This window comes from Fopius arisanus, unplaced genomic scaffold (genome assembly GCF_000806365.1).
Source record: "Fopius arisanus strain USDA-PBARC FA_bdor unplaced genomic scaffold, ASM80636v1 scaffold00051, whole genome shotgun sequence".
NCBI classification, from domain to species: Eukaryota; Metazoa; Arthropoda; class Insecta; order Hymenoptera; family Braconidae; genus Fopius; species Fopius arisanus.
This window is the reverse complement of record NW_011887790.1, coordinates 747,385-763,765: the sequence shown is the minus strand read 5'-3', so window position 1 is coordinate 763,765 and position 16,381 is coordinate 747,385. Positions and strand designations below refer to the sequence as shown.

At 35.9% G+C, this 16,381-nt stretch overlaps 4 protein-coding genes across 9 annotated transcripts; 1 reads left to right on the top strand and 3 right to left on the bottom strand.

Moving 5' to 3' along the window:
• Positions 1–177: 177 nt before the first annotated feature.
• LOC105267914 (uncharacterized) lies at positions 178–3,006 on the top strand. Of its 2 annotated transcripts, none has more exons than XM_011307086.1 (5): positions 178–364; positions 422–510; positions 1,050–1,242; positions 1,800–1,941; positions 2,246–3,006. In XM_011307086.1, the coding sequence occupies exons 2-5, from the start codon at positions 422–424 to the stop codon at positions 2,641–2,643; spliced, it is 822 nt and encodes a 273-aa protein (XP_011305388.1). In that variant the 5' UTR covers positions 178–364; the 3' UTR covers positions 2,644–3,006. The 2 variants fall into 2 exon arrangements, with proteins under 2 accessions (XP_011305388.1, XP_011305387.1); XM_011307085.1 differs by having other exon boundaries at positions 180–364; positions 1,038–1,242.
• LOC105267916 (transmembrane protein 8B) lies at positions 2,675–9,296 on the bottom strand. Of its 3 annotated transcripts, none has more exons than XM_011307088.1 (5): positions 7,621–8,326; positions 6,497–6,714; positions 6,153–6,430; positions 5,348–5,959; positions 2,675–4,930 (listed from the first exon to the last, which is right to left on the bottom strand). In XM_011307088.1, exons 2-5 carry the CDS (start codon positions 6,673–6,675, stop codon positions 3,921–3,923), a joined length of 2,079 nt encoding a protein of 692 aa, XP_011305390.1. In that variant the 5' UTR covers positions 6,676–6,714; positions 7,621–8,326; the 3' UTR covers positions 2,675–3,920. The 3 variants fall into 3 exon arrangements, with proteins under 3 accessions (XP_011305390.1, XP_011305391.1, XP_011305389.1); XM_011307089.1 differs by having other exon boundaries at positions 7,799–8,326; XM_011307087.1 differs by lacking the exon at positions 7,621–8,326 and adding an exon at positions 8,832–9,296 and having other exon boundaries at positions 2,676–4,930.
• Positions 9,297–10,095: 799 nt separating this feature from the next.
• Positions 10,096–13,334, bottom strand: twisted (Protein O-mannosyl-transferase 2). Its single transcript, XM_011307084.1, has 5 exons — positions 13,052–13,334; positions 12,898–12,981; positions 11,895–12,569; positions 10,573–11,769; positions 10,096–10,278 (listed from the first exon to the last, which is right to left on the bottom strand). Exons 1-5 carry the CDS (start codon positions 13,114–13,116, stop codon positions 10,173–10,175), a joined length of 2,127 nt encoding a protein of 708 aa, XP_011305386.1. The 5' UTR covers positions 13,117–13,334; the 3' UTR covers positions 10,096–10,172.
• A 1,588-nt stretch (positions 13,335–14,922) lies between these two features.
• LOC105267912 (superoxide dismutase 1 copper chaperone-like) lies at positions 14,923–16,168 on the bottom strand. Of its 3 annotated transcripts, none has more exons than XM_011307083.1 (4): positions 15,790–16,168; positions 15,495–15,703; positions 15,386–15,429; positions 14,923–15,250 (listed from the first exon to the last, which is right to left on the bottom strand). In XM_011307083.1, the coding sequence occupies exons 1-4, from the start codon at positions 15,844–15,846 to the stop codon at positions 15,201–15,203; spliced, it is 360 nt and encodes a 119-aa protein (XP_011305385.1). In that variant the 5' UTR covers positions 15,847–16,168; the 3' UTR covers positions 14,923–15,200. The 3 variants fall into 3 exon arrangements, with proteins under 3 accessions (XP_011305385.1, XP_011305384.1, XP_011305383.1); XM_011307082.1 differs by having other exon boundaries at positions 14,923–15,429; positions 15,790–15,958; positions 16,066–16,168; XM_011307081.1 differs by having other exon boundaries at positions 14,923–15,429.
• Positions 16,169–16,381: the final 213 nt, after the last annotated feature.

Genomic DNA, 16,381 nt, shown 5'->3' with positions numbered 1-16,381 from the left:
ATTCACACTCTAACACACAGTTTTTTCTCTGGTACTTTACGCAATGTTTTCATTCTTCTTTTAATTTCAAGATAATTTCAAGGTGTTTCTACTCAACACGCGTTAGTACGCGCGAGAGGAAAAGTCATTTTGGAGACAAAATTGTTGTATATTGTCACGCAATGTGAATGCATACCCATGAAAATTCTTAACGACGAAAGCGAAACCGAAGAGGAGCAATTACGATTGTGAATGTTGAAGAGATTACACGCAGGAGTATATATTATACCGAACATCTTCCCTGTGTGTCTCAGTCGTGTCAAATTGTTCATTCATCACTCAACTATTTTTTTTATAGAGACACATTCGTAACACGAAATATAAGGTACGGAATTGTGGAATTATTATATTTACAGTGATTTCAGAAATCTATCTTTTCCAGATGATTCGAGCGGAGATGAAATTATTTCTTTTGATAGTTGGATTGACATTTAGTGGGATAAATTGTTCGCCTAAATATGACTTAGGAGGGTGAGAAATTCCATTTGATATTAATAATTTACGGCAGTCGGATAAATAAACAGTTTCTTCAAATAAAAAGTTCCAAATGAAATATTGATATTAAAAATGAAGGAATTTTAGGAATTATAAACAATTTTTCAATATTTTTTTTATAAATTTAGTTCTTTAAAAAATGAATAGATTGTAAAAAAAAATGTGTAAATTATTTTCATAAGCTCGGTTGATAGTACAAAAATAATATTCTTGAATCTGGAATATTTTATACTTGATTTTGTTTTTTAATGATTTTTTTATTTTTACTGATATCGCATTAGAAGTCCAATATATCAGATTCAAATTGATTTTATTCGTGTATCCATTAAATATTTATACGGATTGTATCGTAATTGAATTTTAATTTTTAACGGAGTTTATTGCATGAAAAATATAAAACACGCATTTTTTTGTCAAAGGCTATCGCCCGATTTTCATCCAAGATTTTATTTTTTTTATGAATAAAATGAATTATGAAAGAATTGAGAAATGATTTTTTCAAGATTTGTTCCAAGCTCCATGGACTTCTGGGGAGATGGAAAACATCAGGATCAAATAGCTGTACCTTCGCAATCCCAATCCCGTGCTGAATCGCGTTCTGATTCAGGGAATATCTCCAGAAGTATCGGAGATGATAAACCAGTGTCTGAAAGGAGTCAGGAAGCTAGATTTGGATTTTCGAATCTCGAGACGTCAGGAGGAGGAACCGTATGTCAAAACTGTATTCATATCCCAGTCTCGTTATTTCTTCATTCAAAAGATCATCAGATTAATTATTATATTAAATTATATTAATATATTATATTATTAAATTATTTTAATTTAAACTGTGAAAGGGGAGCATCTCTTATCTTGCTAAAAATTTTAATCACTCAACCCATATTAATTATTTAAAAATTGAATTGATAAAGACCGTGCGGTTAAAGAGATTCGTCTAAGACTCTTATTCCAATGATCCGGGTTCGCATCCCGGCACCGCCGGTTAAAATTTCAAAAGAACTACTGTACCAGTGCAAGTTGTTCCCCTCGAATGAGGTTTTTCATTCTCTTCAGCAAATACAGTCCAGCTGGTGTTGTAAAAAATCATAAAAACCTGAAAGGGTATACGAGAGGAAAAAAATTGAATTTACAATTGATAAAGTGTACCGAACATTGATTGGGAAAAAACTCTCTAGAGGAGCGAATTTTTTTAGAGATATCAAAACAAGATCATTGATATTATTAATTGTGACCAATTGTATTATTAATGATGGAATTAACTTTAGGGATATGGAGTTAGTTCTTACGCTCCGACAAAAGTTGACCTCGGCGGACTCATCCTGGGTGCAGTAATAGGAGTTGGAACAATTCTCATCATCCCTAAACTTCTTTACATTATCTCAGGGTCATACGGATCATACGCCAGAAGTAAGTCCAAAGAATATATTGATAGAAATCCATAAATTTACTTGCCCCACGAATATGAATCTTCATCATCTCTCGACTCCTTCGTAGCGTCTCGTTATACACTTCAAACCCTGAAGAAATTTTTTGATTCTGGAGGTTGTTTCAGCCTTATTTTCATTTCAGTGAAATATCACAAATGATATTAATAATCTGTCCTTTTGTGGCTAGTGATCTAAAAAAATAATGAAAATGAAATGTATTCCTACACTGATTGGATTTTTTTTTTGAAGAATAATCCTGAAAAATAATTTTCCAAATTGTCTAGGTGATGAAGCGACATTGACTAATACAATGACGAAGTTGGACGACATCCTGGCACACCATGGCATCGATACAACCTCCTGCATGCAGCGAGCTGTTTGTTCATATGCTCAAAAGGCAGCAGAAACCGTTAGAACAGCAAACGACATTGATGACGACGAGAAAGTCTCTTCCTTCGACCGAATGATCGAAACAATCACCACAAATCAAGTATTCAGAACCGCAATGCGAGGCACTGCCATCCAAGAAGCTATAGAAGCTGGTCGAAAGGGTCAGAATTGCTCGAGGAATTATCGCCATTGTGGATTCTCGATGGAATCCCTCATGGGACTATTCACCAACGTATTATCTGTTATTTCGAGCTCCAGGCCGAATCCAACTGCTCCAGCAGCTCCTATGTAATCTGTAAATCCCACATTCATGTAACAACATTTAAACAGATATTGAAGGGTTTCCATGCCATTCATAGCCATTAAACTATAGTCCAACATCTTTCTCCATCGAATGTTCAATAATACTGAGGATTATTAATGATTAATTATCATGTTTAGATGAATATTTCTCTTTTTATTTGAATTTCATTACCCAAGCCCATTGAGGCGACCTCAGATATATTTACATATAATACAAATCAAATTCTATTATAGACTTCCTCGCAATTACTTGTGCATAAATAGAACTCTGATAATTCTGAGTATTAAAAATAAATTGAGGTGATAATGTTAACATGCGGATATTGTAAATTCCTAGGACAGCCTATTTTTTTTAAATTGGGACAACCCAAATTGTTCATCTCTATCAAGACCGAGTCAAGAAGTAAATCTCATTTTTTATCGTTAATTCGATTAACACTCATAAAATGAGTGGTTTGAGGAGCCATTACTGTACGACCTTTTTTGATAGCTGCACACCTTTTCCAGGAATCCTTTCCAGACTCGTTTTTTTACATTTTCTTCATCCACGACAATTTACCGAATCATTTTAGTAGTCAATATTCTTTCCATTAATCATACTTGAAAATTTGGAGGAGAGAAAGTATAAGAGAAGTAATTTCTTCAACCCTCGTAATGTCATCAAGTTGTTATGGAAATTTTTACATCTCCTGACGGAGTTATTGCCCATATGTTCTCATTATTGAAGTGAAACTTTTTTTTTTCTTCTTTTGGCGCATTGGGTGTAAATTCTTTCTGCCCGGGTAGAGCGTGTCACGAAAAACGCAGCCATTGAATAATAGAAATTTTCATTGGAAAACCAAAAAACGGTATATTTTTCAGGTCAATCCGATCCACGATTTTCCAGAAATAAAAAAAAACATCCGCCGGGAAAATAATGAGAAGATGTCGACAATAACTCCATATCATAGCCAACTTTTGTATTTCTACAAAATCTCTGACTCCTTTAATTAATTTATGGATTAAATAACTAAAGGATATGTCAACTCGAATAGTTTTAGGCCACTAACTACCCCCTCCCCCTCCTACAAGTAATTCAATATTTTCCCTGGAATATCCGCCTCTCCCCTGGCGGCGATCACAGCCCTCCTCATATCAATCATCAAGAGCATGAAGGAATGAATCACTGAGATCGCACTCATTATCAAAATCGCTGACGACGGGTGACGAGAACGCGTGAATCGCCTCTTCATAACTCTCGTCCTCGTCATCCAGCGAACCCCTGTACTATTTCATGTGTTTTCTCTTTGGTAACAACAGAACAACGCCAAGAGCCACGCAAATGTGCCAGAAGCTGTGAACAATGTGATAATTCCTCCTAGTCTGGAGAAAAGCATAACAAACCAATCCAAGGGAAACGATTCCTAATCCCCCAGGGAGATAGATATTCTTGTACCTAGAGGCAGGATATCCCAAGTTTCTCTGTCTCCTGCATCTGGATCCCCAGGAGAATCCAATGAGTCCAAACCCCGTGATAGCAGGTAGGAGAAATACCCAGAGAGCTGTTCTGTCTAGTTCTGCTCCTAGTGCAAGAACAATGGCTCCAGATATTTGGCAGAATGCCGTGATTTTGGTGCCGAAGGAAGCCATTGCTACCAGTGTCACCCAAATTGACAGAAGAGCATTGTAGAAATCGCAAAATTGAAGGACACTGAGTTTGGTGATGCAAATACCTATGACGTCTTCACCTGCCTCGCAGGCATGATAAAACGTTGAGAAAAACATGACAGCCCCATAGACAACAGCTTCTGTGTAATACTCTCGTTTAAATGCTATGTAGACTGATGCTATGAAGCCAAGATTGCTAAGGGTAAGCATGAAAAATCTCACGAGAATTTGTCCTCCTGTCAGTACGTATGTGTCATCTGCACAGTCGAATCCTCTGTATCCTCCATGACACTGACAAGTTGAAAAGGCAAATCCTCCGCTGTGAAGGTACGTGTTGCATTTACCGTTGGAACTGCATTTTCCTTCGATACAGGGAGAGGAGCCTATGCTTGTTTCAATTCTAGTGGAAATGGGCTGCATGCAATTGCAAGAGACAGCTGAGTCTGATGAAGAGCGGCAGGTGCAGTTCGAGGGGACTCTAAATGATTTCAAAGTCAAGTGCCAGACCCCTGGCTCTGGAAAGGGAATGTGTAGAAATTGGGGTGTAGTTGAATTAATCCACAAGTCGGCGGGCACGGTGATGGTTGACACTGTGCAACTTCCATTTGTCGTAATTGTTGGGTAAATTCCTGAAAATAAAATAGCTTGTCTTGATAATAACGAAATTATAGAACATGTGAAATTAGCTTAAATAGAAGAAATAGCGAGTTTACTTGAAAATTTTATTGAACTCGAGAGAACGTAGGAAGATTTTTTCTATGATGATAATGAAACTTATAAGATATTGAATAAAAATATAACTGAATTAAAACGGTATATTTTTTCCATGGCAATTCTGTCAAAAATTTGGAAAAAAAACTTGAAAATGAGAAGATTTCCGCAACAATTCCTTAAACGTGGGTAGAAAATTAAATAGCCCATTAGAGAGGAATAAAAAATTAAAAATAATAGTATTGACGGTATCAGGACGATAAGGCTATAAAAGACCAATGGCCGATTGAATATTTTAGATTTTGCAATATTATATCTGGAAAATAATACTTTACCCAATGAAATGCATCCAACAACCACAATATCATGACTTTCATTGACTAATTTAATTCCAATAGACAGGGTTCCACCGACATCATAAACAGTACCGATTCTAAAGTTGAGAACAGTCAATCCATTTTCGGAAATGTTCACTGGAGTTGCTGTGGTTGAATTTTCTTCAAAAAATTCGTAGTCAAACGTGAAGAATTCCGGCAGAGTTTTTCTCACTAATTCTATTTCACTCTGCCTTGTCTGCTTTTCGAGAAGCTTTACAAAAGATACAGTAACATTCGTCGTATTTCCAGAGAGAAGCCGTAGATTTAAATAATGAAAATATCCCGGATACGGCGTAAATGATGTCTTCACTGTGAAATTAATTAGGATACTCGACACGACATCTTCCACTACCAAATTAGCTAATACTTTACAGGGATTCCCACAAGTCGAGGTAATTGAAATATTTACAGGTTCTTTGTCCTCGGTGATGAGGTATTGCAATCTTGCGGAATTCATTGTCTTATTCAACAATATTGTGTGATCATCACTGGGATCAATCACTAAGGCGATTTTTGCTTTCTCTATTGATAGTTCAGAGTCCAAAATTGTGGAGCATGTTGCACCAAGCCCTATAACAAAATTTAATATTAATACAACTTATATAATTTATTAATACAACTTAATTATGAGAGAATACAAAATGGCTAATAACTATTTACAATAGTATATTACGGTTCTTTGATGGGTTTTTCTCAAGTATTTTGACACCTAAAAGAGGTAGTGAAATTTTTATAAGTCAAGTCAAGTCAAAAAAAAAAGTACCTTGTTGTGTAATTTTTTCTGAATCTGGATCACTCCAAGATCTGAATGCAATTGCATACCAATCTCCGGGAGCTGGATTAGGCCTCTGAAGTTCATACTCATCGATTTCGCTCGTAAATGTGAAATTAGAAAATTGTCGCCTTCTCTCGAACAATTTAGCTCCAATTTTCGAGCCATCGGGACTGCCGACAGCGATACTTCCATATTTTAGGAAGACTGTGACCTCTCGAGGGGGACAGCGACCGATTCCACCGGTTTTCAGCTCTTTTGCAGTAAATCTGATTGTTTTTTAATGAATAGAGTCAGCAATGGAATTGACAATGGAAAATAATCGAGTCACTTACTTGAATAAACTATTGATTACATTTGCTGGTACATGAAAATGGACGATTGATATAGTGTGATATCCATTGAAGTCTTCGAGAACAGTATGAGACTCGAGGGCAATTCGTTCCAATTTTCCAGACACAATTACATGCATTGCCCACCACATCGTCAACGTTAATACGTAATTCTTCGACATGTTCGTTGATTCCCACTGGTCCACATATCACTGGGAAATCTTTAACAAAAATTTACATGATACAAGTAATAATTAACTTCATTATTGGAAGAACCTAATTTTTTTATCAACCTGGGAGATAAATGGAAATGATGGAAATAATTAAAATTTTGAAAAGAAAACGTAAGACTGTAAGAGGCAATTGACAAAATTAACGTGAAAAAATATATCGCTTTTTAAGTTTGATTATTATTCAACGTATCACGAAGTATCATTACGATGGAAGAATTTTCCTACGTTCTCGATAAACTGTTGCAAAAATTCCCACAACTTTACCAACAATTTTGAGAAATAGACGCATGATTATTAAAATTCATGAGTCATGAGATGATTGGATAATGATGAATCCTAAAAACGCTAAAAATGTTTGTTCACGGCAAAAAAAATATGAACACTGAGAAGATATCGGCAATAAGTTTTTAATCATTGCTGAGATCAAGGATTAATAATCGTCATGAGTCATTCAATAAGTACTGCAACCACTCAATTTCCTTCAGTTTCTACCCAAGTCTCCGAGAAGAGCTGCTGAATCCGTTTAGATACCCCTTTTTTCTAAATTTCTCTCAAGGACCGGTTGGATTATCTGGAAAAGATAATTTACTCCGAAATTCGGATTCCTAATTACTTTGGCAATTAATCGTTTTTTTCAATAATTGTTAGCTAGCGTTCTAGCGGCTGTCAACAACTAGGCCGCTAGCTAACAATTATCGGAAAAAACGATTAATTGACGGAGTAATTAGAAGTCCCAATTTTGGAGTAAATTATCTTTTCCAGGCAGTCCATCCGGGCCTTAATTTTCTGCGAAAGAGGACACAGAAATTATTATTTCCTCTTGAATATTTGATTTGAACTGTTTTACCGCTCATTTCTACGTCAATGTTAAGTATGTGCTAATTAAATGGTTACCTGTGTAGTGAGTCATTCCAATAGTCACTAAAGTACTTTTAACGATTTAAAAAAAATTAATCATCAATCGAATAGTTAAGTCGCCAAAGAGAACAACATTGACAGTACTCCTACTTCTGTACAATATTCATTATTAAATAAGTCTGAATAATCGTATTATTTATAATACTGTTCTTACATAAGGTGAGGAAGTATCGATATCATCTAGACACATAACTTATTACATTCTGCTCAAGACTGACGCTCAATCTCCTAGTACTCTAACACTATAACAGTTTCCGAATGATAAGATAATCGCTACAATAATACACGTCATTTTCGTCGAAACGTGTAATGCATCAAGAAAATTCAGATAACACTAAATAATTATGCAAAACACCTCGATACGAGTACTAAATCTTGCCCTAATTTTCATGAAGAAACGATAATTAGTCGATACTTTCAACAATCGTCAAGTTCTACGAAATGTTTGGATAATAACAGTGAAAGATTTGCATCAAGGGGCAAATGTAGATCAGGGATTAATTGTTAGATAAAAATTATCTTTGCTTCATCGTCTATCATTCTTTAGCCAGAGTAACAATTGTCCACTGTCAATTGAACTGACAGTTGAAATTTTTTCCGCATCGCGGTCCATTCTGTTACTTAAATCATTCACATATGTATTTATATATATATTCACATATGTATTCACTTCACAGACACAAGAATGTTTTGAAAGCTAACCCATGAATTGTGTGGGTGACATAAAAATCCAACGAATAAAGATGAGTGAGAACTCCAGCGCTGGCATTTCCTCATGACAAATCCGTAACAATTTAAACCCCGAGAAAATTCAGACATTTTTAGAAAAAAAAAAGTAAAATTCTCTCAATCAATATTAATATTTTTATAAATTAATCACTGAATTAAAGTCCATGAATATAGATAAATAGTCTATACATAAATATTTAAGATTGATGACATCAATATTGTCTTAATACCATTTGTTTCTTGATAAATATAAATAATGGATAAAAAATTTAGAAGCACAATTGTAACATGCTTGGACGCATAGGCTAATAAAAAATATAACTGATATAGTGTAAATAAGTCTTGTAGATTTGAGCACTAATAAAAAAATCCTTGTTTCCTTGAATATGTCGCTCTTAAATAATAACTGATTAAGACGAAGAATTATCCATGATTAATTAAATGAGTAAGGTGCTTACGTAAATCTTGAAGGCGTGATAATTGACGTACGTTGGAGCCATGAATTGTAATTCCGTTATTTATTTTCCTCTTATTGATCGTGGAGGAGTATGATTTTGGTGGTGAATTAGCACCTGGTCGAGATAAATCGAATCGGCTACAACACGGTACACACAGTACAATGGATATAATTCTACGAGTTTAATGGGTGTTTCTGATTGAAATTACACGAGTGAGTTTCCGTCGGCTTCTTGATAACAGCAATCTATCCATTTTTTACGGGCTGCTGCTGTTTTTATTTATTTATAATAATATGTGGAGAAATGATGGCGCGGAAGATGCACCCGTTTCACAGACTAGAGTCGACTAATTTTGTCAACAAATAGGTAGAATTCGCAGCTGTTTCTCAGCACCTGCGCGGTATCAGCGGACATGTCTACGGTTTTGCGGGGGAGTAATAGATCATGATGGGACAGAGAGAGCAATTTTTCACATCCTCTTCCTCAACATTGAATGATGTCAGTACTAGAATCATTCTGGAATGAAATAACACAATATACGTTAAGGGCCTCCCTAAGGGAGCATCTCGGAAAGATAATTTACTCCAAAATTGGGATTCCTAATTACTCCGCTAATTAATTGTTTTTTTCGATAATTGTTAGCTAGCGTTCTAGTCGTTGACAACCGCTAGAACGCTAGCTAACAATTATTGAAAAAAACGATTAATTGCCAGAGTAATTAGGAATCCCAATTTTGGAGTAAATTATCTTTTCCAGATAATCCAACCGGTTCTTAATGTTGTTCTGACCCCTTTTAACCGAAATTACCAGTTTTTTGAGTTTTCGTACCGTTTTTTGATTTTATTATTATTTAATGACTTCCTCAATGTCATGATCGTGGAATAATTTTTCTGCGTATCTTCTGAACTTCGAATCTTGGAGAAGTCCTCAAAATTTTCGAAAAGACGAGGATTATTGTACGGTCATGAAACGCTCATGAAACGCTCATGAAACGTGATAGTAAAATAGTGATAAAATACAAAAACGGTGTATTTTTTCGGGTCAATCCAATTAAATAGATTGTCAGAAAAGTCAGAAAGCTTTACCTCATCTCACCAATTCACTGCTGATTTTTTAAAGATGGAAATATCCATAAACGTATGTGAATTACGAAACTCTTTGTAAAGCCGATATGCAGATAATAATTAGAAGGTTGAATCATTGATTATGAAGATTGAAATGAGAGCATGTTAATTATCTTCAAAAATTTATAAAAATTGCATTTATTGACAACAATAAAATATATAAAATATTACTCTGTTTTCTGCTATCGAGATATATTTTCAATTTTTTGAGTATTATCTAAAACTCCCAAGACTCGAGCCACTTCAGCGTATGAAGAGGACTTTGAGGGTCTGAGGCAGACGGACCTGTCATTCCATAAGCCAATGGTGCAAACAGGTAGAAGCTGAAAAATAAAAATAATTTGATATGAAAACTACATTCATTCAACTATTATCGTAGAAATGATATTTTAAGAGTGGAATTCAAAGAATATAATAAATTCCCTGAGAACTACTTGTTAAATGAATAATCTAGAATTAATAATAACAATATTAAATTAATAATAGTAATCGCCATTCCAAATTCCTTTCCGCATAATATTAAAAAATGTTCCTCAAAAATTTATATCTATCTCAGGTTTGTCAGGTTTTACAATATTCTACAATATTCTTATTTTCATTTCTCAAAAAGACAATACCTGTAAACAGTGACAGAGAGAACACTCCCCAGCACCACATGATAAACAAGATTGGCCACTCTCTGCGGAAGCACAAAGAAAAGACTATCTAGTATGAAATTCAAAGTAATTCCAGTGAGCATGGAGCTGTACACCAATGCAGGAAAATAATGATGAAAATATAGAACACGTCCCATGGCCCAAAATGGCAAATAATGCAGCATCCATCCGATGAATAACCACATTCCAGCAGTCTTAAGTTTCTCCTTCTCCTCAGATACTTTCTCAGCTTCCTCACACCCTCTCTGCTCCCTCACGGAATTCCAAACATATATGAAAACAAACAGAAGAAGGAAAATAATATTTCCCCACCAAATAATGGGATTTCCAAGTAAATAAATCCTGTGATCACTGCCGGAGAAGAATTGTCCTCTATAATTGATTGGCCATTGCCAGGGTCTGGAGGTAACTTCTCCCTCTTTAACTTTCAAATCCGAGTTTCCTTGCAGCATAACGGCATGTGACTCTAAGAATCTAGCCAAAAATCCTGGAGCATAAACTTGAAAACTGACGTTGGGTAATTTCGGATATCTGTTGTCCTCTATATTCCAGACAGCATTCTTGTCCCTCATGTTTGGGTTGCAAGAGACTTCCTGCTGGCTGTATCCCCACTTGGGTAAAGTCTTGCCACTGCAAGTTAGAACACAGTGGTGAAGATAATGAACGAATTTTAATTTACTTGTAACTGTTTGAACTATATCCCCTTCCTTTCCATTCTCAATCACCACCTTCCAGATATCATTGGCATCTCCTACTCCATTTTCTCCATATCCAGTTACTTGGTAGTGTTTTTTGGAGATTGGAGCAATCGCTTTGTGGGAGTGGAGATTCCTTGAGGTAATTGTATGCTCGAGGCGAATGAGATCACCATGTTTTATCAGTTCTGGTTCAGGAGGTATTTCCTCGGTATCGAATTTTTTGACGATCCAGAAGTTGTTGTCGTCCTTGTGTGAGTACGTCGTGATTTGTTGCTGACGAGCACCGACTCCTTCCGGATAGAGGTGCCAGTGGGAATGTAGATATCCTCCACCTGTCCGGTGATTTTTTAGAGTAATTGTGGCTCCGTAGGAGAGTTGGCGAGGCATTGTTGCGTTGTGCAACGAGTTTCCCTGGAGGAGAGACTGAAATTCCGAGGAGTAAAAACCGTCACCGCTGCCACTGAAAGTCACTTCCTAATTAGTTTAATCAAACGAGTAGAAAACAATTAAGTTTGTAAATGATTTAGCGCATATAACGGGTCAGAAAATTTTCTAATGGTTTTTAATGCTCTCAATTATTCTCACCTTTTATTCAGTACTGCCAGATGAATGTAAAAGAACACCATGTACAAAATAATGGGTAGTACAATCAGACAAACAACCCTGGCGATTAAATGTTTTCCAACGTTGATCACAGGTTTCGTCAGATCTCCGAGTTCTCTCCAGAGTTCATAAACGGTAAAAATGCCAACGAGGAGGACGACAAAGAGTCCTACGAATTTTACACTAATGGTACAGGCGAGTGACAATCCAGTGAAGATAAGCCAGCCCCACCAAGATCTAGTAAATGCTTGATCTCTGTGAGCACCGATCCTTGCCATTCCCCAGGTTGCACACATCATGAAGCAGAGGAGGATTGGATCCAGGAGAATGTATCTATTTAATGTTAATAATCCAATATCCAAGAGAATGAACATGGCTGAGAGTACTGAAGCCCTCGTGGATTTCGTTAAGTCCCAGACAATTAAGAAAGCAAGTGGGACTATGGTAGCACCTAAAAATGTGCAGAAGACCCTCATACCGAGGTATTTAGTATCCTCAAACTTGTCCCCTGGTTTTTCAAAGGGAAATCTTCCATCGTAACCTGTTAAATAACCGGACAGAGCTATCAACATCTTTCCGAGGGGTGGATGCACATCGAAGAAAAAAGTCCGATTTATGTACCAACTTCCCATCTTTCCGAAATGAGTTTCATCCCAACTGAAATTAAATAGAAAACATGAGCCAATTTTTTTTTTTTCAATAAATCTTGGATGGGATTGACCCGAAGATATACTATTTCATGACTCACAAAGTTTCATCAGAGTGCAATAATTTTCTTGTGTTTTTTCTGAAGATTCATCAACTCTTGAAAATTTTAGAAATAATGGAGGAAAATGAAATAATGATAAAATGCGGAAACGGTGTATTTTTTTTATATGAAGAAAATTTGACTATCATCTTAAGTTTCACAGATATTTACTAGTTTACCAGTCAGTACAGAATTCATTTAGTTGAATAGTTAAAAAAAAAATTATAAAAATCTTACCACACATGTTGGGGCTCCGACACTTTGTAAAATCTTGTAGCAGCGGTGAGGACAAGAATCCCCATAAATAGAAGCCACCAACCACTTGAAGATTAATTAATTAATTAATTCATGGACATTTCTCTTCAAACATATTTGAATAAGAGTAACTTACGTATTCCCATCACTGGAATCAATATTGGACTGAGGATCTGCTCTTGAATGGATTTTAGGTGTCATCGTACTGGTGAATTTAGTGTTACGAGGCCATGAGCAAAAAATGGTTCGCCTTATCGATAATCGTACCTAATTGATAAGATTTCTAAATGCTCTGATACAGAGTATCAGATTCCACTGATGGTCGTTTTCAGTCTGGAGCATGATGAGAGATCCTAACGGTATTTATTATTGTTTGAAGCCCGTAAGGTAAGCCCAAAGAGGATTGACTAAAGTAGAGACTCAATTCTTGAGGTTGGAGTGATCCCAGCGGCATCCTAGTACTGCACCCCAAAAGAGGGAGGGCACCACACGCAATGGGAGTGTCTAATGTATGATGGAAGGAGGTATTGCCAAGCTTTGGCGGTTACATTTGAATGCCAGTCCAGTCGTTTGATTTTTTTTCTTTCAAATTGACATGAAAAAAAAAAGTATGCCATAAAAATTGTCTACAAAAGCATAAATGAACAATGGGTATATGATTATTTCAATACGAGAGATTCTTCCCCAGTTGAGACTATTTTTTCATAAATCAAGTAATTAAAGTGAAACTCTTTCCACGCCACCCAAGAGGTAGAGTCCTTGACGCGTTTTTTTTAAAGTGGTATCCCCTATAGGCCTAATCCACTAAGTCAATGAATGGGAAATTGTTATGATTTGAAAACCTGGAATAAAAAAAGAACCATGACATTTATTAATAATAAATAATAATGAATTAATAATAAATTCATCAATTTCTATGGATATTCTAGCTGCAATGTCGATGTTGAATGATCTCAGCAACACTGATTCGAGAGAAATATTGAACGATGATGGAAGATTCGAGGAAGTTGTCAACGACATAAAACAGGTGAATTATTTAATCGATGACAATAAATGGATAATAAGGCGGTTGTCTCATTATTTTCTTGTCTTATTATTAGATATGCAACTTACCAACTTTTCGTGAGGTTTCCAAGTTTGAAGAATTGGAATCTGAAAAGGAAGTTCTGATCGCTGGAAATCGTTCTCTGGCCGAAGTCAATCTAGAAAAGCAACCCCAACTCGAGGAGAATAAAAAAGCATTACATGAACTGTCTGAAAGAAAGGCTGTAAAGAATCGGAAGTAATTATTTAAGCAATTATATAAACAATTATCAAATGATAATTGTCATTTTTATTTGTATTCTCCTTCGTGTCGAGAAAATAGCTGAGAAATTCTTATCGGGAGATACAGAAGTCGATGAATTCCTGGATCAATTCTTGACCTGAAGAAAGATAATGCATTTAAGGAAAGGTGAAGGTAGACAAAATGCGAGAGCTTAAGAGGAAACCGAAATCGTCAACAGGGGGTTATCCAGCAGTGAACACCTTTCGCCGCCCAAGTTTTCTTAAAGCTATTTCCATAATGTTGATCAAAATAATTCCCACGATAGCTCTCATCTCAGACAACAAGACAAAAGACTACATCGTAGGTTTCACGGACCTCGGAAATTGCGACGATTTTTCCACAGAGATGATGGAGTGGAGAATAGCCCAGTCTGGTGCAATATCATACACTGGTCACCTGTTGAATCCACCAGAAAAGCGAAAGAAGCCGTCGAATCTACTCTTTGGAAACAAGAAATCAAAAACAATTCGAGGCAGAACTAATTCTGACGACAGTGGTTCTGATAACGAATGATTTATTCTCATTCGATCGAATTTTCCTAGTTATTCGCATACCTTTTTGGATTAATATTATTTTTTTTACGTCACGCACACTGATAAATGATAAATTACGAATTAAATCAATCTGATCGAACACAATAAACATTTATTTATGGGTTTATATTACATTTTTATTTGAGTTATAAATACCTTCAGCCCTCCTCATAAGTAAAAACTGAAATATAAAAATGTTTAATCAGGAATATTATGGAATGATATGACTTTTACATGACCTGCATACAGAAATAAATTTATAGTAGTTATTAAAAAGTGCACTATCCACACACACTGAAAAGACACACAAAACATTGACTTTTAAATATGTATTCAATCGGTAAATACTACGAGTAATAGGCTATGGTGAATTTATCTGAATATATGAAAGTATTTGTGAATGAATGTTTTTGTTTAGACTCATCTCACTCATCCCACAGGGTCTTCCCATCGCAGGCACAAATTCTTTTCATATTTTCGAAGACTCCTGAAGAGGCTATGGTGAATTTATCTGGATATATGAAAGTATTTTTGAATGAATGTTTTTGTTTAGACTCATCTCACTCATCCCACAGGGTCTTCCCATCGCAGGCACAAATTCTTTTCATATTTTCGAAAACTCCTGAAGATCTCGCGATAATTCCACACGTTAGTCTGTGGAATAAATTATTAAAAGTGTGGAGTAAAAGCAATACGAAAGAAATCATTCATAAACTCACTTCTGGCCACTATTTCCATCAAATTTTGATGTTGAACTATTCCCCTTGTCCAGAACACCGGTCGCCTCTGTATTAGCCTCAACCATTTTCTGTTCACTCTCAAATATCTCCTTTCGTTTTCTCAATTTAGTCAATAGTACATAGACTCGTCCTTGAATCCCATGATTGTCTAATTCTTTCCTAACGACTTCTGCGATCTGTGATATAGTCTGAAAAGCATTGGTCATCTCAAAAGCCTGACTTTTTTCTGATAACGTCTCAGCAGCTCCCTTCGCAGATTTTGAAATTTCCTTACCCAATTGCCCAGCTTTTTTACGCAGCTCCGTTTTTCCTGCCTCGTCGATAACTCCATGTACCTTCTCCTTCAATCCCTCCAGGTTCCCTTTTAATAACTCTGAGCTCTTCGATGCCTCAGATTCCACTGACTGGGATTTTTGACGAGCTGATTTCAAAGACTCCGACTGCTGATTATTTGTGTTTCAACGAATTAACAGTTATTAAAAATATCTTCAAAAATTTGTCAGTGATGTTTACTTGATTTACTTCAATAATAATTTAATATCGTACTTACTGTTTTGGGCGGAGATATAAAATACGACGTAAATTTAAGGCCCGGATGGATTATCTGGAAAATATAATTTACTCCGAAATTTGGACTGCTAGTTACTCCGAAAATTAATCGTTTTTTCCAATAATTGTTAGCTAGCACCGTTGCGATTGTCAACAACTAGAGCGCTAGCTAACAATTATCGGAAAAATCGATTAATTGGTGGAGTAATTAGGAGTGCCAATTTTGGAGTAAATCATCTTTTCCAGACAATCCAACCGGGCTTTAATTCCAATTTCAAAATGCGGCATTCCAGCGTAGTCAATCACTTGTTTATACA